Below are 25,182 nucleotides of genomic sequence, written 5' to 3'. Positions count from 1 at the left end.
ACCAAAGATTGAAAAATCAGCCCTTAGACGTAAGTATATAATAAGAAAGTGATGTTTTACAAGTAAAGGGGAAATCTATAATTGTAGGTACACATTTATGGTTTCTTTCGTTAGACTTCATTTAATTACTAGAATCGGGAACGAATTGTTTGTTGTAAGAAAATCTAGACAATATTGTGTACCTAGGAGGTGCAATAGTTTTAAACTCCAATTTGTAATACTTCTAGCAGTTGCTATAGCTATTAATATTTTCAATATAAGATAATGTTTTTTTTTGAAGTTATACTTCTTTTGGCGCGATGGAGAAAAATGATGAGAGTGAATTTTTACGATGCGCGCGCACACCGACATCCAAATTTAACAGCATGATGTTAGTTCTAGGTGGTACCTATGAAAATTGATAACTATGTTCAAGTTGTATATTCTAGTATTTTTTGCCAAAGAAGTATAACTTGTAATGCGTGTACATAAGTACACACACTCTTTTTTTTTTGTTTTAATTATTTTTGTTTTGACAAATGACATAAGGGCTTAATGATGAATGAACCTGCCCCCCTAGACAAGTGGCTTTCTATTAGCGTAACGTTTGATAGAATAGATTATGAATGTATGAGATTGACATAAGCTGTCATTTATCTACAGCTTATGTCAATCTCATACATTCATAATCTATTCTATCAAACGTTACGCTAAATGAAAGCCACTTGTCTAACCCCCCCTATTAATGAACTTTACCTGGACGAAAAATATTTCTAAAGTTTTTGATGTCACTCTATTAAATTTAAGGGGGATAATATAAGAAAATGAGCTTTTTATGATGATTGCGGTAGGTCTTGCTATATTATAAAGTATTATTTTTACGAATCCATATAAAATCGCATAAAAACTGACGGAATCAAGAAACGACATTGATTAGGAGCCGTGTCGTGAAGAAATGTGGATATTTTTATTACAACATCGATATTGGGTCGTAAATACCAAATTATGTACATAAAAAGGTGTAATATGTCGGTATCCCGAAATAGTATTTGTATCGAATATAACGTTATGTTTGATAAATTGAATTAATAAATGCTGGAATTTATTTGTAACAACAAAACAAATAAAAAATTTTACTTTGCGACTTCATTTTCTTGTCATATTTGGACGATTTCGTACAAACAAAAATAAATAGATTACCAACACTTTCAATAGTCTTTATACATTCAGCCGTGAAAACTTTAGACGTAATACTCATCATATCCCTTCCTAAAGGGCTCCTTAGCAACAAAATTATATTAATTGACTACGCAATAACAAAAAGATGATTATAATTTTGTTGTGTCTAGAGAGATCCATGAATGGTTGTACGGTATCGCAGTTCCATAGGTGCAGACGGTTTAATTAATTATAGGTATAACTGAAAGGTTCATTAGTCGCTTTGTCGAAGCCCTAGGAAGGGTTGAAACCCGGCCAATGCGTTGCGGCTCGGCTCAGCCGTAAAGCCTGGGTCACACTAATTAATACAGCGAATATTTCATAATGAATTTTTATTTTACATTCGTGTAGACGAGGCTTAATAATTTGCGTTGCTACGAGTAGTCGATTTAACATTTAACAAGTTTTGAGGGAGAAAATAGTAGTAAACGTATTTTGAAATATTTGAGATGGATCTTATATCTGGTATGAAATTCTTTTTCTATAGATAATGAGCATAAAATAGATTGTATTCATAATTAACCAAGAACGCTACTCACAATTGTCAGCCGTGGGACGTCCAGTGTCCACTGCTGGACAAAGGGCTCCCTCAGGGATTTCCACAACGCCCGGTCACCTGACTTGCAATTGGGTATCATGTATAATATACTAGCTTTCCACCCGCAGCTTCGCCCGCGCAGTCAAAAAACACCCGTATATTTCCCGTTCCCGTGGGATTTCCGGGATAAAACCTACCCTATTTCCCGGGGTAAAAAGTAGCCTATGTCCTTTCTCGGGTATCAAAATATCTCTATACCAAATCTCATGCAAAAATTAAAATAACGATGTATGTCTGTTATTTGATCTCAGATTACACTACTGTGCAGATTTTTTAATAAATTATAATGATCATGGCAAAAATCGTTTAAGACTGTTTAGAGAAGCGCTATTTTTAGAGCGAATTTAAGAAGCGATATTATTTGAGAGATCAATGACTATCGTCGCTAAATATTATTAAAACTAGCAGTATTTCCTTTGCTGGTCTATTAATGCATAGATATTTTTGTATGATCCCTAATGTAGTAGTAATTCGCTAAAACACACAGCTTATCAATCATTCTGATACTGATTTTATATACATATCTGTAAATCTGAATGCACCGTCATTTACGTAAACGAGCAATGCTCATTTTAGCCCCACTATGTCGAACTATTTTAGTGTAAACAGGCGTAAAGCATTTTTTCGTTGTTCTTCGAGAATTCAAAAATATCCTATGAAATGTTCTAATACTGAACAACATTGAATACGAGTTTTCATTTACACTAAAAGATCACAAAAGAATGCTCTTGCTCTAGCTCATTCTCTATGTTCGTTTGATGTAAATGCAACGGTACTTAACACTTATACGCTTAAAATCACCACACATCATCAGATTACTTCATTGAACATTTAAACTACATTGTTACATAGAATAATATATTTCCATGAGTAATTCGAGCGGCAATCCAAAATTCAATCGCGCTAAGTGGCCGTGTCGTAACTCAATTACGCGCCTACGGAGTCGGCAATTAGATCCCTTGTAATGTTTGCGAAACTTTTGTGATTAATAAGAAAATTGATTATATTATTGCTTGTGAACGCCTACGATTTTATTTTGCTTTGTGGAGAGATTGGGTAATATTTAACGGGAATCGGGATGGAGAATATGGTTATTCGGGCGTGGAGGTTGGGCAGGTTGCGAAGATTTTCAATGTCGATTTAAGGAACGGAAAATCAACAAAAAACTGAAAGTTTGCAAAAATTATTGCATATTAATAGTTTTCATGCCCTTCCTGTGTGTACTAATAATTATTGTCCGTAAACATACGAAGTCGCCTTATTATTTAAAAATAATAAACACACAACACAATAATTTAAACATATTTTTTTTGATGTGACAATGTTTCTGTGATCCAATTCACAAACTAGTTACGCTACATAATATTGTTCAAAGTCAGTGCTGTTGGAATACCTACTATAAACATATGGAAAATATTTTCCTATTGGGCCATTAATATTTCAAAATGAAACATTAACTAGATCACCTGCTATCATTCTACATTACATCTCATCTTAAAATATTGTATCACAGACTCACAGTGAAACGTCTTTCCCAATATAGGAGGGCTTAAATAATTTACACGGATACTCCCGCCCCGGAGTCCGGAGACGTCCAAATTGACATTTCACTTAAATTTTAATAGCCGCGGGATAAAGTTCCTCCAAGTCACGGTGCCGCATTAATAACTCTCGAAAATCGCTCGATTATCAAATAACTGTGTCTGGCAAGCTGAGCAAGCCATCAATTTCAATAAAATGATGATTGAAGAGGAAAAAAAAACGGCTATCAATCACCGGGGTATGTCATTTTGACAGGTTTCCGGGGTGACCACGCGCGGCGTATTGTAAATATTTGTGTTGGCAACTATGTGTGCTGGGTTCGGCGTCGCTATCGGTTTCTTTCCTTCGTGTTATGTTAAAATGTCTCCAATACATCATATTTGGTAAATAATGAATTTGTGTGTACGGAATGGATATGGGTTTTCAGGGGGGAAAATGTTTGCCTCAACATTATCAATGTTTATATCATCAAATTATCAGGATCTAGCTTACCGCTCGCGGCTTCACCCGCTTTGTTTAAAACCCAATAAATAATATAATAAAACCTTTGTCTTGAATCACTCTATCTATTAAAAAAACCGCATCAAAATCCGTTGCGTAGTTTTAAAGATGTAAGCATACAAAGGGACATAGGGACATAGAGACACACGTTTTTTACTATGTAGTGATAGTGTATTTCTCATTTATTGCAGAGTTTACACCTAGAATGTATGAGATTAATTTACCTCCAAATAGGAACTGTCGTTCCTGTATCTAACAGTAGATAAATGACGTCACTAATCGATGGAATTCACTAGTGATCTGTCAGAATCCCTTCGCATAATTATCAGAGACACAGGGTCTGAGGGTCAGTAACAAGGCTAATTAGCATAATACATGACGCCCGGTGCCGTTTGCAATGTGTATGGGGATCTATTGTTAGATGGGTACATGTTTTAAGTTACATTGTTTCGATTGAATTATGCTCGTGTGTGTACATGAGATGTGTATTAGTGTGCGTGAAGTGGTGTTTGTTTATATTAATTGTTGTTCTCATGGCTTATGGATGTGCTTTGGAAAATATTATGAGGAAAATTATCAATTGTCAGTTTAGATGTACCAAATCTATTTAAAGGAAGGTGTTGTTGTTACTTAACTTGATAATCAACATGTTAGCTCTATTATGCAGCAAATTTTGTAGAAAAACAATATCATGTCTTGAGAATGACATGACACCCCTGGAATACAAAAATAGCAGCAAATACCTAATATTACACATAAATCTTAATCAATGATAATAAATTCAAACCCTAAAGTTTTGTTTTGTTAACTTTTAGCCAACTTTTTAACCGTTTCTTACTATTTGCATATACCGATACTTATGTTTTGACAACTTTCTGTTGCAGTGGACGTCTAATAATAAAAATGGTAGGTACCTAATAACAGCGAAGGGAATATTTACACATCAAATAGATTGCCATTTGCATAATCGTCCGTGGTGAATTTGTTGAGGAACGTGAGACAACAACAAAATATTCGGCCAACCCTCGCAACAAGTCAAGCGTGATGTTTTGCGTTTCTCACTAGAAGATATAAGAAGAATGTCTGCTCTATAATATATTTAATTTTTTGGTATAAATATTATTACATAATGGTCTTGTGGATGATAATGGGCAGCGCCAACCATCACATCAGTTCGATGGAGTACCAGGTCGATTGTCCGCTATTACATAAAAAGTATAAAAAACATGTTACACTTTTATAGCAACGTGAAAAAATCTTACAATTACCTAATGAATTTGAAAAATGATTTTTATCTAGATGTACCTCATTCATTTTACTTTTTATATTTGAAGTATATGTAATAAATGGCATTGTGAAGACAGTAATGAGATTATAATTTTTTATCTACAGAAATGGTATGGAACTAATACTGTTAGGTGTTTTTCATCATCACATTTTATTTTCATTTTTTACTACATTCTGCGATGAAATTTTTATTTATTTTTGAAGTGAAAATTCTTTATCGGGGTTAGAAAAAAATTTAGTGTAACATTTTTCCGTTACGCGCCATCTTATTCTTATCCCTACCACACGTGATTCGACGTATTTCTGTAAAGTTGCATATAGTAAATTATTTTTTGAAAAATAAGGTCATAAAGAAGTTTCACTTCTTACGTGTGTACACTAGTAAACGCACACATTTTTTTTAGAAGAAAGTCAGTGAATATTTTAATATTATTGCTGGAGCGTCTATAGCTCATAATTTCTATACACACGTAACTCACTTACGACTATTCAATTTGGGGGGGTTATATTTGAATCAATTTCTCGGTCGAGTTGCTTATCGCGGTTCAGGTACGTTAGAGCGTAGTTTTCATAATTGTGGAAAAATCTGTTTCTTTTTTTCCCAAAAAAACAATTTCATGCATAAAATATCGTCAGGTCCTCGATAATTTGTTATATTTTATCTTTTTGTAACGAAAATGAAGAGGAAAGAACAATCAATTAAAATATAAAGGGTCACAGGTATACGAACATAATACGTGAATTTTTACATATTTTTCGTATTGAAATAAAAAAAAGCAGTAATAATAATTAATCATTGAACAATGCATGTATATTTACATAGTAATTGATAAACGCACCAACAAAACTAATCCATTACTAAGGCGGCCTATCAAAAGCACACCAAAGGTTTGGCTAATAGCATCAAACAAAGGTCGGGTAGATGCACATCAAAGGGGCCGCCGATAAAAAGCCCAAACTGCTTCGGGCCCGTAGCGTGATACTCACAAACAATGGTGTTGTCTGATCTAGGAGCATATTGACAGCCCATAGAATAACCAAACGATAGAGGGGACAGAATCAATACCTTTGGAAAATTTAAACGTGTTTCCAAGGCGCTCTTTGGGGTGGTTTTAATAATGTGAGGCGGCGTAATGGTCCCCGTTTCGTGTGTCACGTTTTTCGCCAGCGCTAATGTTTTATCTTGCCCAATTGGGAATTTTGTAGAGACGCTGTGTTGTGCGCGCGAAATATTGAAATTATATGCTTCAGTGTTTTCGGGATGTGGTTCGTATTGTTGTGTTGATGCTTCATGTGTTTGATATAAGAGTTGGAGGAGGATATTAGTCATATACAAAAAAATACAGGCTTAATTTTATAGGGAACAACAATAACACTATAATATACACAACGAAAACGTTATCTTAGTGATTGGTCTTTCAAATGTATGCGTCCTATACATACATACCACAGTAGACAAAACTAAAAGAAAAAACATTTGTTATAACTAAACGTAATATTATCAATGCTGTAACGGCTATGCGACGCATTTTCTTCATCTATTTTAAACAAGTTTCATAAGATTATACTATTACGTATTACGTACATACATCCATGTAGCAAAACATATCACAAATGAGAAAACACATTGCACACACACACGAGTCTATACCGCGCCAATATTAAAGATTAATGAAAAAAATTTCATCGGAACGCAACATGGAGTTATTGTTGCCATCAACAATGGTATGAATACACTTGTTCACGTATACCATATACCGTGAACGTATTGTGTCCGATGATATTGGACCATGATAAAGGATGGTCAACCTTTTGAGCTCTGCCTCGCGTCCTATGGACCTCGGATTCTTTGTGATATTAAACAGATTCGCGTATGTGGCAGTTGGGATTATACGATCCTAAATAGAGTCGCTGGACCGAAGGTTATTTATTGCTGGCTTTGGTAGGGATACGTTAGGTGCCTGATGATTGCAATAAGGACTGCCTATTGGAATGGATGCTAATATGATAATGTGTACGTATGTGTAATAAACTAAAAGGATGCACGTGAGAGTTGCCGTATGTTTGGTTTATAGTTGATAGGAAAAGGAAAAGATAAAATATCATTGTAATTACTAACTGCTTCTGAGTATCGTGAATAGATCAGCTATATTTGTACAGTTCCATTTAAAAATGTGTCGCTATTTTGTTAACAATCTAGAACAACTTAGTTTGAAATAAACACTATTGAATAAAGTAAATGATGTAGATAGAACAAGTTTCTATGGAAACTTGAGAATACCAGCGTTAACTGGCTAGAATGTACAAAATAAACGTGGTATTACAATGCTAACAGCTTAATTCAACACGTCACATCAAGATATCTTCTTTGTTGAAACTTGTTGACTGTTTGTATGTTTTCTTAACTTTAATGTCTAGACTTGAACTTTAATAAACAATCTTTCAAAGGATACAATTTTACTATACGTAGTAAAGTTATAATAATTTCTTGGAGCTTGTAGTATGAATATACGTAGGTAAGTTTTAAATTGTAAAGCAGTGTATAACTAGCTTTTATTGCAACGCATACTAATGTAACAAGTTCAAACTTACTACTGATTATGAAGAAAAATCGTTATAAGTTAGATATACGTAGTACCTAGTTCTAAAAACTAATGAAGAAATATTTTAGGAATGATCAAGCGATTAGAGTCATTCCAACAGTTTAACCAAGTATATATTTATAATTTATTTTATTCTTTAATACAACTAAACAGACTTACATACTAAAACATACAAAAATACAAGCACGGAGCAGTTTAGTGTATTTAGCGGCCTTATCACTTAATAGTGATCTCTTCCAGGCAAACAAAGCAGAAGGTAATCAGCTCAATTAAGTAATCAGTTCAAGTATTATGCTTTTCATTTGAAATACATTATTTCTACTAGGTATTCATATAAGACAATTTTAATTAGCAACAACAAATAATTAGTTTAAAACTACACTAGTATGCGCTAACGTTGTTAAATCAAAATTAAAACAATGACTTCTAGTAATTTACTACCTTTTAGTGAAACTATAGATAAAGATAATTCCAACACTCTATTTAACTGCCTAGAATCCCGAGTGTATTTTATAGTAATTCTAGGAAATGGTCTATAAAAGCTGGCGGATCTTTGATGCAAAACATATTTTACACTCAATAAAGTTTTATTTGCTGATTTACGGTTCATATTATACGAGCGCTTGTAGTTATTTTCTTTGTCAATTGAATGGGGTGTCAATTATACGGAACATATGCTCCCCATAGAAAAGTTCCCTCCTGACAGTGACACGTGACTCTTTGGAAAGCGATGGTACGATGATTGCTGAATGAGAGACTTCTCGTTTAGATTATTATGCCAAGCCGTTTATCGCATTGTTACTATGGAAAACATAGTGTTTTATGGGCATTGGGCAGTGAGCACCCATTAAAAATCACGCATCAATGAGTGCTTAATGATGTGAAAATGAGCTTTGGGTGTTCTATAGATAATACTAGGTTTATTTTAGCTCCTTTCTCGTATCGTATCTTATAATATTTGTGTCCCAGTTGTGTGAACCAATAAACGGCTGATAACGATGATGATTATAAAGATTATATATACCTAATGTTTTTAAAGAGCTGTAATATCTATTCAAACTCAAACATCTTATTATAATATATACAAAATCATTGGCAACTAACGATTTTCACTCTCCAAGAAAATACAGAACATCCCGCCAGCCATTGTGTTATCATTTAAATTCCTCGAGGAGGCGAAGTTTACGTCCAATGACGGATTTAGGGTCCGAGCTCCGAATTGTCGATGTTTATTCATCGCGCGGCGTGCTTCCGCGATGATTACGAGCCACCAGCGTCTTTATGGTAATGTTATTTTCTGGGTATTTCACTTTGGTTGGATTTTTTCTTGACACTTTTCTTTTGGTGCGCTGTGATTGGCGGCGTTCGTGGATGGAATGTGGATGTGGTGGCGCAAATTTGTGTTGTCTCTGATGTTGTTTTTTGTTCTAGTGGTGATGAGTAATTGTAATAGTTTTATAAGTACTAATTCGTGGATTGAATTAAAGAGAGTTTGTAATAGGATAGTAGAAAATTTTAGTGATCGGAGGCAAGAGTAGTTGTGAAACGGTTAAATAAATGGCAATATGTAAAAACGTTGAACTAACCGTAGCCTGTGCGATTTGAAACAGAATGAACTTATACGCATACCGTTTGAATGACAACAAAAGAATCAATCGGCCGGGTTTGGAAAACTGAGATACTATAATATTATATAAAATATAGTATCTGCAAAGCCAGCACAAACTATAGTTTACACAACACGAAATTGCGGCTTTATTTCCTTGAATCTGCTTATCGAAAAAATAACATAACAGCTCCGTGGGAGCACGTTAAAAGGATTTACGTAAAAAGGCAACTGTCGAGATTTTCGACAAGGCAGAATCGAGCTGAGTTTGGTATAATAAATCGTTGGAGCACAAAAAATCGTGACTATTTTGATTTGAACGCCAGGAGGGGTGGGATTTGTGCCAAGTATCATTTCTTCCGCCTTTGAATATTCAGCTCGAAGGCTTTTCTTTGTTTTCTTTATCAAATATTATATTTCGTTTTTGGGGCGTTCATGGAGCGACTTCAAAGTGATGCGTGGTTTTCAACGTATTGTGGGAATGCGATGGATGTTTCATTATTTTGCGCCTGCTTTTGAATGTGAATAAAAGTAATGCTATTTATGTATAGGCTTACACTTTTATATCCGTATAAATATAATTATAGTTGTTACTAGAATTTTTGTTATCGATCTTAATTTCTCTTTAAAGAAAGAGATAAATACAATGTTGTTTATTAAATTTTCAATTATGTCTACGCTCGGAAATGTTTGAAATAATGAATCAAGTTGGTCATGGTCAAGATTTTCTAACAGTCTCTTCATAGGTGTCGTGGAATTCAATTTGAGAGTCTTGAAACAGGGAAAGCAGAATAAATTTATGATTGAGTTTTTTCATAATCTTTGGGAAAACAAAACACAGGTTGAATCTACCCATTAATATGACGTGAGTTTTTTTACTGAAACATTGTGTTTTGGATATGTTTTGTCTCTCAGAGAGTTTTAATTGTTACAAGATACCGATAGGTTTCATAATCCTTTATTTAAAAAATGATACCTATTTAATTTATTTTGCAAATTGCTTTACCGACGCCATAAAAAAATTTGAAAACATCTAATTTACTTTTAAAGTGACAAAGTTCTAAACATAATATTATTATTCTCTTCAAAAGCACATCCAAATTCATTCCGAGCGTGACAACAAGCATAAAAAATAAACAAACTGCGCAGTACTAAAACGAGTCCCTTGTAAGGTTTAATATTTTACAAACACCGGAGTGAAAGTCGCGCTCAAGTTTCCGCCCGGTCCCTTCACACGTGGGCAACGTGATAGAAAAGGGCGGCGAAGCCAGAAAAACTTTGCAAATTTCCGCAAAACTTTCTCCCTGAAATGTCTTACCTTTACCTTATTTCACACGCCCTAAAAGAATTTTCGAACGAAATGTGTCTTTAAATAAATTATACTCCGATGGGGAATGTTGCGCCTATGTCGTTCTCACATTGAAGATTGGTTTTATATTTCATTTAAAAGTTCACTTCGTTTTGGTGCCGTCATTGCTTTTGTATCGTATCAATTTTCGATGGAATAATATTCGAAAATGAGATGTTCAAGCTCAATTTAAATTACATTTAATCAAGATTGAAAGGGGAAGATGTTGCAGGGAAATTGATAGATATTTTATATAGTAGGTAGGTACAATATCATCACGAAAGCTGTGTGATGACGTCATCTCACAGTGAATGTACAAAATTTTCACTATTTTTTTAGTTGTAAAAATAATATTGTAACATTAATCCTGGTGAAACAAGGACGAACGGGAATATAATAACGTTGGGACTATATTTAAAGTAGGGCCATCTGGTAAACGACTTATAATTTTCTTAAGTACCAAGGACATTGTGGTTTCAATATTATGAAGACTTTGTAAAATAGAGTTTATTGATTATTATTGAAACTACCTTCTCGTTTAGTTTTCTTTGCGATAGAAAATTATGTAAGTATAACTGTTTAAGAATGAAGCAATATATTCAAATCCACTGCGTAATTTGAGTGAGCTTAATAAAATTCCACACTAGGTTCAAACTTAGCTTATTTTCCTAAGCTTTTGAATTATAACATCATAACAGTACGATGTGGCAGTTAATAATAACAAATAAGGAACATAATTAATATCTACGGTGATTTATGTAGAGTGTCCTTTTTACATTATAAATCTAAATAAAGCACTGATAATAACAATTACACTCAAGTCTGTTTCATCTTCATAAAAATGGACGCTTAATAAAATTGCGTGTATTTTTCCAAACCTCGAGTGCCAAGAGTGAATTCAAAACATCATTATTTATCGGTGATATTATGTCGCACGATGGATGAGTGCCATCAAATATTCCTCAGAGGGCACAGAGGGACCAAGGAAACAAACTTAATGGGCCCTCTACACAATGGGCAGCGTTGGGCGAGCAGAGGCAATCGGCCGTCATTGAAGATGTTACTTAATAATCGCCGTAATGGCGGCCAACATTCACGATCATTTCTTGGGCCAACGCTGTCCATTGTGTAGATGGCCCATTATAGGCGCATTTGTGGTGGAGGGATATGTATCTTATATTGCTTTCATATTACTATTGATGCGTGAATTCAATCGGATCAGTGTAGTGGTTTCGAAGATACATGCTACTTGAAGGAAATAAGGGCCATCATGTGGGACTGTATGAGGATTTGAGTGTAAATTTCGGTTATTTATAGGTATTTAATAAGGAATAAACATAACGTTCTTTTCGATAAAATAAAATGTTTTCTTTTTTCATGTAACTATGAAAATAAATTTCATGTAACGTTGGAATATACAAGCTATTCCTTTTAGACTACAGGCCCATATTGAAAAAATTATGGGTCATTTGACCAACCAGGTGACCTATCTAGAACGATATAAGAGCATAAAATAATAAGATTCAGCACTATGACGTAACTTTGTTATTAAGTTCTAAAATATTAAAAAAGTTTTTATTAATATTTTAGATTACTGGATACATCAAAATGTCCACCTATTGATTTGATGAATGGTTTAGCTTAATTTTATTGTTATTTGTCTTCAAGATATTCACATAATATTATAGTGTTATATGGAAGTTTCTTCTTCATCAATCATAACAACTATTCGACTGCACCTTGTCAGTGATATCTCAGAAACTACTTGCCTATCTGTAAGAAAAACACGTATTTTACTCCAATAAGTAATCGTTTACGAGTGCACAGATTCTTACCACATCGTCTCCCCCGTCACGTAGGTCTCAAATGACAGATCTCAAGAGGGCAAGGACAGATTTTAGGGTGGACTGGCAATTTCGATTTATTTTATACGGTTTTTTTACATTCAGCTAGAGAGTTCGCTTTTATCTGCCGCGTGAGTCGTGGCTCGTGACACTGGGCTAGCGGTTCGACATTTCAATTGATTTTTGTGGGCTTGTTTTTTGTGTAATGATTGGATACGACAAAATTATTTAATATTTTTTTTTATGTCAGAGCAAGCAAAGGGGCAGGTGGGCTACCTGACGTTAAGTGGTCACCACCGCCCATAAACACTTGTAACACTAGACGGTGCTTTGCTGGCCTTTTATAGACAAGTAACCTACCTACTCAATAAATTTTTAAAGTGTTTGTTATCTTTTTTTTTCTTTCTTTCTTTCTTTCTTTCATCTATCATTCAAAATCAATGATAGAGAAAAGAAAATTTCCTACCGAAAGAACTATAGTTGCAAAATGTTTATAAAAGCTCTATGTTGATTTAATTATTACGAAATAGGTTCATAACTACTTATGCCGCAATATTTTGTAATTTCTTGTCTCATCAATTTACCGGCATTCCGCTCTGTTCATATTAAAATGAGGACAATGACGATCTACCGTGAAAACGCGTATTTATCAAAATAAATAATGATTTAAGCACCCCTTTTTAATTATGCAAAATCTGTTCCATTTATTATATCCCCCCCTCATTTCGCCCACCACTCATCGGTGTGGAAATGGACATTGTAATTGTATAGAAAATGACGATTTTGTTGTGTTTGTTTATTGAGTATTTCAATTTTAACTTGTATGGTTTATAAATAAATTTATTGCTTATAATTTACCTAAATTATTTGAATGTGTCTTTGAATACGGAAAATATTCTCATATTCGATTCACAGGTATAAATATTTAAATATATGTATTACAATGTGAATACGATTAATTTTTGATTCCTTTATTATTGATGCGACTAGCGCAGGTTTACATTTAACCACTTCAAATTTTATTTTATTATACTCAAACACGATGACTAACGAATAACAAGAAAATCCGTAGCTGTCGACGAATTCGCGGGAAAGATTTAGTTTTGTTTTAAATTATAATTTATACATAACAGATGGTGCTATCTTTTTCAATTTACAGAGATAACGTCTCCTTTGTCCCAGCTTCAAATTGGACAGGTATTCGAGGAAATTTCATTTTTTACTGTCACCTTCGGGAAATGTAAAATAATGAAATAAGGAGCAGCGCACACGAGATTATAAATATTGCACGGGACTGCAGTATTTTGAAATGCCTTTATTTATTTAGATAGCCAAGCATGATATTATTATGCTACATAGCTGTGTATTATGCTCTAGCCTAGCATTGTAATGACCTGTTAGACTGACTATCAGTATAGAAGATCATAATATAGTTAATAATATTAAATTCGTGATAATTATCACAAGAATTAAAAATATAATTTTAATGGGCTTCCTTATGTGATGAATATTAAATTAAATGCTATAACTTTATGTATGTATGTAATAAATTACAACAGTACACTAATACATTATAACCTCATGTGCTACGAATTGTCTACGGAACGCGTAGCAGGCTCGTAGAATCAATGCTACACTAGTAAAACAATAGCTAAGCCTTCGTATACGCATTTTTTCTTTGAAATTGTATCAACCAAACACTTATGGGTAAAGTTAATTCGTTATAGTTTCAATATCCATTACCCCTAGATGTTTTACTATTATAACTGAACTCGTGTGCGCAGAGCCTTCGCCGTCGTAGCCGACAAAAGCAAAATTATGAGAAACGGTAACGATTTACTTTTAGTACTCAGTAAAATTGGATCCTTTACAGCTATCGGTAGGCGTAATGAAATTTATAAGACTTATCGATGGCTTTATCGACATCTTGAGGGGTTAAGCGCATGCCACCCCTTTAAAGAATTCTGTCGAAAAGATGTAAGCTACTTGAATCGGTGTCTTTTGAAATTGTAAACAAATTGGTCTTTAGTGATAAAATCGGATCCAATCGAATCGTTGGCCTCTTTTGAAGTCAGTTCGTTTAATTTATACATCTGTTTAGTTTAGTGCACAGTAAAGGTATTAGATTAGATTTGAAAAAATTATGTTAATACTAGCTTTCCGCCCGCGGCTTCGCCCGCGTTTTCAAAGAATAACCGCATAGTTCCCGTTCCCGAGGGATTTCCGGGATAAAACCTATCCTATCTCTCAAGTTGGATCGAACTGCACACGGTGTGCGAATTTTATTATAATCGGTTAAGTGGTTTAGGAGTCCATTGAGGACAAACATTGTGACACGAGATTTATATATAATAGATAATAATTGGCTTGTTTATTTTGTGGGATATCTATGTTATTTTTGCTTTTTGTTATTCTTTATAAGCTAGTCAATACAATAGTGTATAATAGTTGAAGCAATAATAATTAATAGTATAGTTTAAAAATTCTATTTTTAAATCAAACTACAAAATTATCTTTAAACTGCTCTCCTAAATAGAATAGCTATGACGGACATTAATCGTAAAAATTACTTGCGAATATTTCGCTAAACTCTAGCATCGGGAGCTCGATTATCAATTCAACCCGTTCACTGCTAGCTGGATGTCAATATTCATTTACGCGCGGCCACGGTGGCGGCGTGCGTGATTTGCCGATCGCTGGCCCGTCGCCGTGTTCGGCCGTGATTCGAATATCAAATTGGTCGGTAGTACACTGGTGGCGACTGGCGGGGTGCATCGGACCGCTTGGTAAAGTTAACGCTCGCGTTGATATGTGGGCGCGTGCAGGGTTGGCGTCTGGCGTTGGTTGAATTTGTTTTGAATGTTATGCGAGGAAATTATGAATTGCTTTCTATGTATCCTCAAATTAAAAACAGGGAACAATATTCGCTAAAGATTTAGCCGCCTTTAGAACTTTTAAAGTAACGAATCCAGTCACAAATAGCAGTTAAATTGTGATGATTAGATAGATATCTTCTGGCATGTTAATTTCCTGCTTACTGCAAATTGAAAAAAATATTCACAAAAAATATATATTCCTATTACATAAAAATGTGATGTATTTCTATAAATAATTCAAAGGCCCAATTACATACGGTTCCTTTATTATTCATAACCAAACAAACTTCCCTAATTATCTGGTTATTTGAAGTGTACTCAATTTATTTCTGTAATTTCAGGTTATTCTCAATATATGGGGGACATGGAGATGGAGGAGTACAAATTTACCGGCGTTACAGACAGGTGAGTTTCTTAAGTTTTATTTTGTATGAAATATATTTTTTTTCATAATAACTATAAATTATTCTTGTGTAATATTATGTAACGTAATGAAGGCCCTAGAATAACTGTTAGTTAGTATATAAATAAAGAATAAATTTTAAATATTTTACAATTTAAATGGTTATTTTTTTACCTAATTTGTATGTTTTTTTTTCGATAGCTTTATGACGCGCTACGTTGAACAACAAATCATCGAAGTTACAGGAGCGGGATATAAATAAATAAAAAAATCTTCAACTCTAGTAAAACATGAAGGATACCAATCAGTACCTATCGTAATTTTTTAAGAAAAGCAACGTATTATGCAAAAGCATCTTAGCATGTTTCACCTAAATTTTATATAATATAATTTCTTACAATAGAACACACCTAACTTCAATAATACACACTTAACATCACCAAAATATGTCTCGTTGAAATATGTTACAAATATTGCAAAATATAATATCAGTACAAAAGAAAAAGCACACTTAAAACAAGAAAAGCAATAAAGAAAAAGCAATAAAATCTCTTGAATAATGCCAAAAGTACTTCTTGTGATATTAGAGCAGTGATGTCGGAATTTGACGTGAATATATCACGTAAAGAGCGAGTGTACAACAATAGTATAGCATCTTTATAGTGTTTTTATGTGCTTTAGAAAAAATACAACGCTCGAGATGTCATCGCAACTTTATTATGCTTGTGTATAAGTTGCAAAGGTTTGTGCATGTACCGTCTCAGAAATTCAAAATTGCTTCGCAAAGTTGTTGAAACTTCTTTAGGCGCTTTGAGAATAAAATGTCAAGGTCGCGTCATGGTAATACCGTCACTACGTGGAGTAGGGTGACGATTTTGGTATCTTTGAATCTTGCCAAACAAGTTTCACTTCTGACACGTATGCTCGACACTCACGCTCTTTTAATTCATGTGCATGTTCCTTACTACGATAAATATCAATTCGGTAGCATAAGGAAAATTAATAGAAAAAATTACCTTTAAAAAGCATTGTGCCAAGAAAATTCCCAAATGTAAAATAAGAAGCAGTCGTCGTTTTTTAATTTTGTTAAATAAAGTTTATGTATAAGAAAACAATTAATTTCATTAAATAAAATTTCGATAACTTGCTCTACCTGCGCTGAAATATTATAAATGTTGTAAATACAGCATTACAAAACGTGAACGGTTTCGCCCATACAGAGCCTCCATTGAAAGATATGCACGGATAACCATTACCCGTCTCTCATTCAATGAGCGAGCAATTTTTTATACTTAGCTTTACGTCAGATTTGAAGAACCTAATAAAAAAGACACAAATGACTCCCCTCGCGGGCTGTTTCGTGGAGGGCCCCTCGTCTGAGGACGTCATCCATCTTGTTTTTATTTTTTTCCCCTAATCCCGATTACGGTATTCGTCAAAGTGCAATATCATCAAATCACTGTGAAAGAAGTTTCATGATTTGGTTGGCGGGATAAAATATTACTTTCGGCAAGTTTCAGTTGTGTGAGCCGGAGTTTGAAGGTGTGTGCTCCAGCGCGATGAGAAGCGGTTATACGCTATATTTTTTTCCTGTTTACTATTTTAGTTTTATACTTACCAAACTACATGATGTGAAGTCTTTGTAAGGCTCATTAACTTTATAGCTAGACTAGTACAATCTGTAACATAAATTAACTTTTTGTGACATATTTTTAATTAATTTGAAAGTGAATTTTTATATTTGTTTATAACTGTAGTCGCCAAAAGATACTTGGCATAATTTGTTGTTCAATGAATAATAAAAATAATTATAGATAATAGGATCGTCTGAACTTACCACATTCTTATAGCCATTCACACTCATATCAATATCATTACAAACACAATAAAATAAATCCTATTTTAACATTTTGAAAGCGATAAAACCCCCAAAGCATATCATGCACTGTGTCACCACCACATCCTGATAACGGCACCTTATGTCGAGTCACTCAAGACGTATTTCATGGTACGTCGACTCACGAGATGATATCGTTGGATATACGATCTTTGCTAGTAACAAATGTTTTATGTACTGCACGGTGATGCTCTGTGGCCTTACGTCGTGGCCATTTTATATTGACTTCTTTTGGTGAAGGGTCAGTTGCGTAAGTAGGTGGAAATTTTTTTAGATTGTATACTATTAAGGGCTGATTTTTCAATCCATAGTTAAAACTTATCCGCCCAATAAAGTATTACATGATAATATACGGCCAAAGAATACATTTTTGAAATGGTAGTTTATTACGTTATTCGACGAATAAGTATTAACCAAGGATTGAAAAATCAGCCCTTAATAGATTTAAAAATAACCTAAGGATGTTTTAAGTGGTTGGTTAATTTGATATAAAGGTATGTGATGAAATATTTTTAATAACGGAACGATATTATAAATAACGAAAAATACGTCAATTAAAATCAAAAATATGTTTTTTTTTGAAGTTGTTCGAACTAAGCTAGGTTGGAGTAGCCAAAAGTATATTTCAAATTATTCCAGGTAAGAAAATATTTGATACTAAATAATTATTATTTTGTATTCTTGGGGAAATATTACATTCTATGTGAATTGTTATTTTATCTTTAGGATTATCGAGGCTATAGTGAGTGATTGGCAAATATATTTTAATGTAGAGCAGTTTTATTTGTCGATTATCTACATAATATTTTCAATATTTATAAACTCAACACAACAATTTAATTCATCAACCTAGGCTCTGTTAAAATATTTTTTAGATTTTTCAATCGTGATATTCGAATTAAAAAATATTTCATATTATTATATGTATATAGACAAGATTGTGTAAACTTAATCAAATGTTGATGATTAAGAGTTCTAACACACGAACGGCAAGTTGTGAACAATACTAGTATTAAAATCTTATAAAATCAGTTGAACGTGGAGAAAGTACTTCTACAGCTTCATGAATTATCTACATAGTTTTTGTTTGTACCAATATTTAAGTTTGATTTTTCAGCACATTATGAATGGAAGCAAACCGCAAACAGTTTCCGAAATAAAAAAATATTATGTACAGAATACCTACCAGATATGACACAACTAACGGGTCTGTTATTTAATAGTGAGTACTGTTAAGTATGTTTTATATTTTTTTAGCTTTTGTTATTTGATTAGATTCAATATTCAATAATGTTATGTTCAATATTTTGCTATTATGAGTGAAATTAACCCATTTTTTTTTTCATAATCGATAGGCAGACTTTTGACCACAATCCCACCTGATGGAAAGCGGCGATGTGGTCTACTTGGGTGCACGTCTGCCTAGGAGGAGCCTATTCACCCTAGCTTTGAAGAGGTCCAGGTTGTATTGCTCAGGAAAAATAGTGGTAGGGAGTGAATTCCATTGTTTGGCTGTTTTAATTATGAAAGAAGACTCGAAGCGACGAGTTCGAATGTTAGAGATATCCACAATGAAAGGATGAAACCCCTCAGCACGCCTCGAAGCACGATTGAGGAATGGAGATGAAGGAATTAAGTTGTGTAAACCTAGCGCACACTCGCCGAAGTGCAACCTGTAGAACACCGAAAGACATGCCACCTCACGACGGTGCTCAAGACTCAAGAGTCGAGCATCAAATAAGGGGGAGTATTTTGGGCGTATCAAAAGATTGTCGTATCATTCTTGTTCTATAAATGACATAACTAATGGAATTTCTATAATAATAATATAATAGAACCTATCCGTACGTTGGTCACACGCACCGATGCGAGCGCACACGCTCGAGCGTCTAAGGCAATGGTGCATAAGGCCCGCTACACACGGGTTACACGAATGGCCGGAGCTCCGTTGAGCCGGTGCAACTGGGCTGGGCTGATGCTACTATTCTTAGCGTGTGAGCACTGGCCTTAATTTTGTGGGACAAGTTATAGGAGCTTTTTTATGTAATCAATTATAGCTGACCCGATGGACGTTGGGTTAGCGCAGAAATAGTGAATTTTTATTAATTTATATAATTTGTATGGAGCTTCTTTCTAGATTATGGACATGGAAAATAGGGGTCAGTTACGGTTTAGGTACATTCTAGAAAACTTTATAGGATAGAAATTTTGGTAATTTATTATTTGAATTTTTTTCTGTAGATACCTGTACTATTTCACAATGCAAAAATAAATGTTGTTATCATTTTGTAATAATACGCATGTTAAACCGAACCATAAAAATTGTTGTATCATTAACAGATTTAATGTAATTATATGCTATTACCCTAGACCGCAATTAATTTTGTATCGTAGTTCAACAAATTGAAATTCGAAATCAGTTGCTTAAATTTTTAATATTGAAATGTTGTAGTTACATGAAAAATAGTCCGTCATTTCATAAATATGAATTTCGAAACATATTCCCCTGTTTATTGTTTTTAACAGACGAATTTAATATAAATTATTCATTTATATAATTTATAAATATAAATCAAATATAAATTATTTTATTGAAAATGTAAATAGCGATGTTTTCAATTGAAACTACGTATATTGGACCATCGGCGAACGTCACAAAGGGCAAAGCGACAGATTTAATGGCGACGTGTGCCTATGAAGCAAATTATGCACTATTCAGTAACTATACGACGTGTGACGTACAATGTGACGATTTTGTGATAGTATTGTGTGAATATAATTAACATTTTTGTATAGCTTTTGAATGACTAGGTTATTATTAGAGTTATAGAAATTCGTGTATATGTTACAGTCAAAATAATTAACCAGTCAATAACAATTTATCTGACAAAATCAGTCAATAAGGATTTTGACCGACGCCCTTGATCAATAACGTTATTGACTAATTTTACCGGTCAATAAGGCTTTTGACTGGTTAAGGTTTACTGTAACATAATATTAATTTGTGTATCCATTTTCAGCAGCCTTACTTCATCTTACATTTACACTAACTTTTTAACACGTTTTTTAGCTTCATTCGTATATTTGTAAGTTTGTATTTAACCAAATCCATTAGACTTGATTTAAGGACATATTAAAATCAAACATTGTTTACTTATCAACAATCAGTGACGATACATAAAGTTCATGAGTTTATAAAGCTTCTTTATCTTATCTTTTCTCCTATTTTAACATTGTCAAGCTTATCATCCATACTAATATTATAAATGCGAAAGTAACTCTGTTTGTCTGTTACTTAATTACGCCTAAACTACTGAACCAATTTTCATGAAATTTAAGTGAAGTCCCATGTCCCCAAGTGGGGTAAGGGGCAGATGCATTATACATCTGTTTCACTGATCGATTTTCTTTAGGGACAAGTAGGTGATCAGCCTTCTGTGTCCTGCCAGACCGAGACATTTTTTTTTCTTCGTCTCCACCGGGAATCGAACCCAGGACCCCTCGGTTCTATGCTCACGCGTCAACCACTGTACCAAGGAGGCGGTCTTCATGAAATTTGGTATGGAGATATTTTGATACCCGAGCAAGGACATAGGCTACTTTTTATCCCGGGAAAATGACGCAATCCCGGAAATCCCACGGGAACGGGAACTATGCAGGATTTTCTTTGCCTGCGCGGGCGAAGCCGGGGCGGGCCGCTAGTTATTTATATTTAGTATTTATAAGTAGGTATGCCATTTCTTTGCATAATACATAATACAATATCCTCAAGTTTGTTCAAACATTTTTGTGTCTTCTTGAAACAGCCAAAGTTAGACATTTAACATTAAATTCACGTAAAGGCTGCATGTTAAAAGTTAAACTATAATTTTGAACTGCTTAAATGTTTAATTGGTTCTGCTATATATAACGTACACTTGAAGAATTTTTAATTTAAAACTACAATCAAACCAAGCGACTAGACGGTCAATCAAAATGTTATAAAACGTTCTAATGATCAACTGTTCATTGACTGCAGTGTTATTAGAATTCAGGGAATACTGGCAGACATTATTTTTAAACATTTATTGTAAACTAACAATAAATACGTTTATTTTAAAGGTTTAAGTATATATTGTTTAAATTAAACAGCCGCTCTTAAGTGTGCCATAGGCCCTATGTCCCATTAAGTAAATAAAGCGACATTAACCGTACCGAATGAGATATTTTGCAAGAAAACTCCATGTTTCCTTTTGCACTGAATATTAATTATAAATATGTATAGTACATAGTTAAATATAAGCTGCTTTAGTTATGTGTAGGCCTTGTAAATTTGTTCAAAAATGTATCCTACCAATTGATAGCGGTCGAAACTAACGTGTGAATGATCAGCAAATTTAAATGATTATTGTCTTGACGTAAGTACCTACCCGGTAAATTTTTTAAGTACTAACATATTTTTTATTTTTTTCTTAATTTCCACAGAATAAAGATATATTACACCTTACGTTCGCATCTAATGACAGAACAATAATAAGGGGCAGACAGTGCCCCGTGCTCGATCGATAACCAATCAGCTGCCAGCGTAGTGTTACCTGCTCTGATTAGACGGCTAAGCACTATCGCAGGATGCTAATAAAATTTGCTCCATCTACCCTCAACACTTCATTCTTTAATCTAGAATAGAGTGACTTTATAATCGAATCTGCGAGTGTTTGGTATGCGGAGTCTGTGGGTCTGTGATTGGTCAGAGCATTTGTTTTTTGCGTTATATAATTGTGGATTTTATAAGAGTAGTGTTTGTAGGAAATATTTCAGTTCTGCTAATAGGTTTTCACAATGCCAAAGTATGTAGTATGTTTCGTACTTAATTACAATATGACGAAACGACTGAAGGAATCGAGCTAAAATATGACATAGCTATCTAAAGTTTAATACTTGCCTATATCCACATGACAATAAATATGTTTGTTTATATAAGATTTTCGTATTGTGTTGTATTCTCTTCTTCATATTATTTAATATTATCTCTCTCATAGAGTTTCTAAATTTCCAACATGGTGGTGACACTAATTGTCACTGTAGCTTATGGACAAAGTCCATTCCTTGAGATGGAAACTATTTGTTTAATTAAAACTAGTATGATTTACTTATAGAGTACTATTGCAAGTATATTGGTGGATAAACTGTTGTTATAATTTTGATGAGTTTAGTTGAAACAACACTATTATGATTTGTATATCTGGTGCTACCTAGTACTCCGTACTTATTTTATGTAAAATCATACTTGTTTGATTAAAGGTTATTTCTTTTACGTGAAAATAATAAACCAATTAAAATAACACAAAAGCTGCAGCCCTCTCGAAGATTTCACGTAAAATTAAATTATTATTATGATTGCAACATTTACAATGAACAAAGCAGTTTAACAATTCACACAAACAAACATCAGCATAGCAACAGCGATATTCGTAAAATGCACTTGACGAAGTCGCATCTCTTATTCCTTATTTTCATACGAATTTTTAATCAACTTTAACATACATTGCGTCCTTTGCTTCACATCTATTGAAGGTCAATAATGAAAAGCGAGCAATGTACTTGAAACATTGGTTATAGTAAAACGAGGACATGAATAAAGGATAGTATAATGATATTCGTCGTCTTGTCGTATCCGAGTATGGAGGACTCTCAACAACTTTATTTATGAGAGAACTTCACTAGTCTCGGGTAAGATCCCACTGAATGCCATTGGGGGCAACTGTGTAGGGTTTCATTACGTTTTCGACTTCACTTTGCTATAATGTATTATGTAAGTATGGCAAGGACTTTATTTTAAAGTTACGGTTGATTTGATTTCAGTTGTTTTGGGCTCAAATTATATTTATGTGATTGTTTATGAATGCACATGTGAGATGGGTGTGTCAGTAATGATAAATTAATATAATGCATAGTTCAGATATTAAGTATTATTAATATACCTATTAGATAATATTATGTTAGTAGATACCTAAAGTACTTTCAAGTTCCTTTAAAAAAAAGTAAAGTAAATATTATTATCATGTTTTATGAATCCATACTAATATTATAAATGCGAAAGTAACTCTGTCTGTCTGTCTGTTACTCAATTACGCCTAAACTATTGAACCAATTTTCATGAAATTTGGTATGGAGATATTTTGATACCCGAGAATGGACATAGGCTACTTTTTATCCCGGGAAAATGACGCAATCCCGAAAATCCCACGGGAACGGGAACTACTGCATGCGGTTTTTTCTTTGACTGCGCGGGCGAAGCCGCGGGCGGAAACCTAGTATTTTATATATTAATTGAAGATTTAGATACGAAAGCGTATAAGTTCTGATTTTGACAGATTTCGAGCTAATGATAAAACCTACTCAGTTAAACAGTAGGTTAATGAAATGCATCAGCATTGGCACTATTTTGGCACATTGGCAGGACTAGTAAAAAAGTCACTAATATCGCATATTCCTGTCTCTAATAAACACAGTGCTAACGGAGCAACAATAAATTGAAGAACATTTTCAATTTCCACACCCGGTGTCTACAAAGGTCGTCAAAACTCTCTGTGAGTTTATAAGTACGTATATACTACGTAGTAATATTGCTGGCCGCCTGTTTTCACTTATCTCATATTAAATCACGTTTTCCAAACGCCCCGGGCAGGTCAATTTTCAATTACATCGGATGCTATTAACACTGTTCGGTAGGACACCAATCGTGCAGTATCTGATGCCTCGAGCGCTCTGTGACACATTATTGCAATGTGTTTTTTTTTGCACTGCGAAAAAGCTCGAAAAGACTGTTTGGAATGTGGGATTTTTTAAATGAATAATATAATAGTAATGACAGTGTGCTGTAAATAATATTGTTGATAAAACAATGTACTCTTTCATAATATCATTTTGTGTAAACTTTTAGTTTTAAGAACACTTTAGATACTTCTTCTTACGTAATCTATCCTATCTTACGTAAAATTAGGAAAATAGAATAATGAATTAAATATTTATTTTTAGCTCACTATCTCCAGATATTGTGTTACTAAAAATAAAACAAACTTGTTATAGTCGATATCTGTATACTTACAGTTTCTTTCATTTTCATTATAAATTACTCATAAAATTACAATGAACTTGCATCGATTGTAATAATTCTACATCCTACTGAAGCAACAGTTGCATTCAGCAAATTCTAAAATCTAAACTAAAAAAACGTATTCGAAAGCAATAGTGAATAAATATAGACATGCAAATGATTCCCAGACTACAAACAAGGACGAACACAAAACATTCTTCACATTATTAATATAGATGCGATCTTTGCAACAGTTTTTAATAACTGTAATGAAAGCTGCAAATATGATGCAAGAGTACACCGCGTGGGGTGCCAACGTGATCCGGGGGTGACCATGGTAACGGTGGAATAGCGTTGCCCAATCGTTTTGAGAACTTTTTACTAAATTGATTAAGAATTTTCCTT

The 25,182-nt window shown here is 33.7% G+C and overlaps 1 protein-coding gene across 1 annotated transcript in view; it reads left to right on the top strand.

The window, feature by feature from the left end:
- LOC123693848 (CUGBP Elav-like family member 1) overlaps positions 1 to 25,182 on the top strand; it is a 306,030-nt gene that overhangs the window by 30,208 nt on the left and 250,640 nt on the right. Inside the window, exon 3 of the mRNA XM_045639088.1 lies at positions 15,744 to 15,807. Within this exon, the coding sequence (XP_045495044.1) occupies positions 15,758 to 15,807 (50 nt within the window). The 5' untranslated portion in view covers positions 15,744 to 15,757. The remainder of the gene's footprint in view (positions 1 to 15,743; positions 15,808 to 25,182) is intronic.

The sequence above is a fragment of the Colias croceus genome, chromosome 8 (assembly GCF_905220415.1).
Source record: "Colias croceus chromosome 8, ilColCroc2.1".
Classification (NCBI taxonomy): Eukaryota; Metazoa; Arthropoda; class Insecta; order Lepidoptera; family Pieridae; genus Colias; species Colias croceus.
This window is presented reverse-complemented; position numbering and strand designations above follow the sequence as displayed.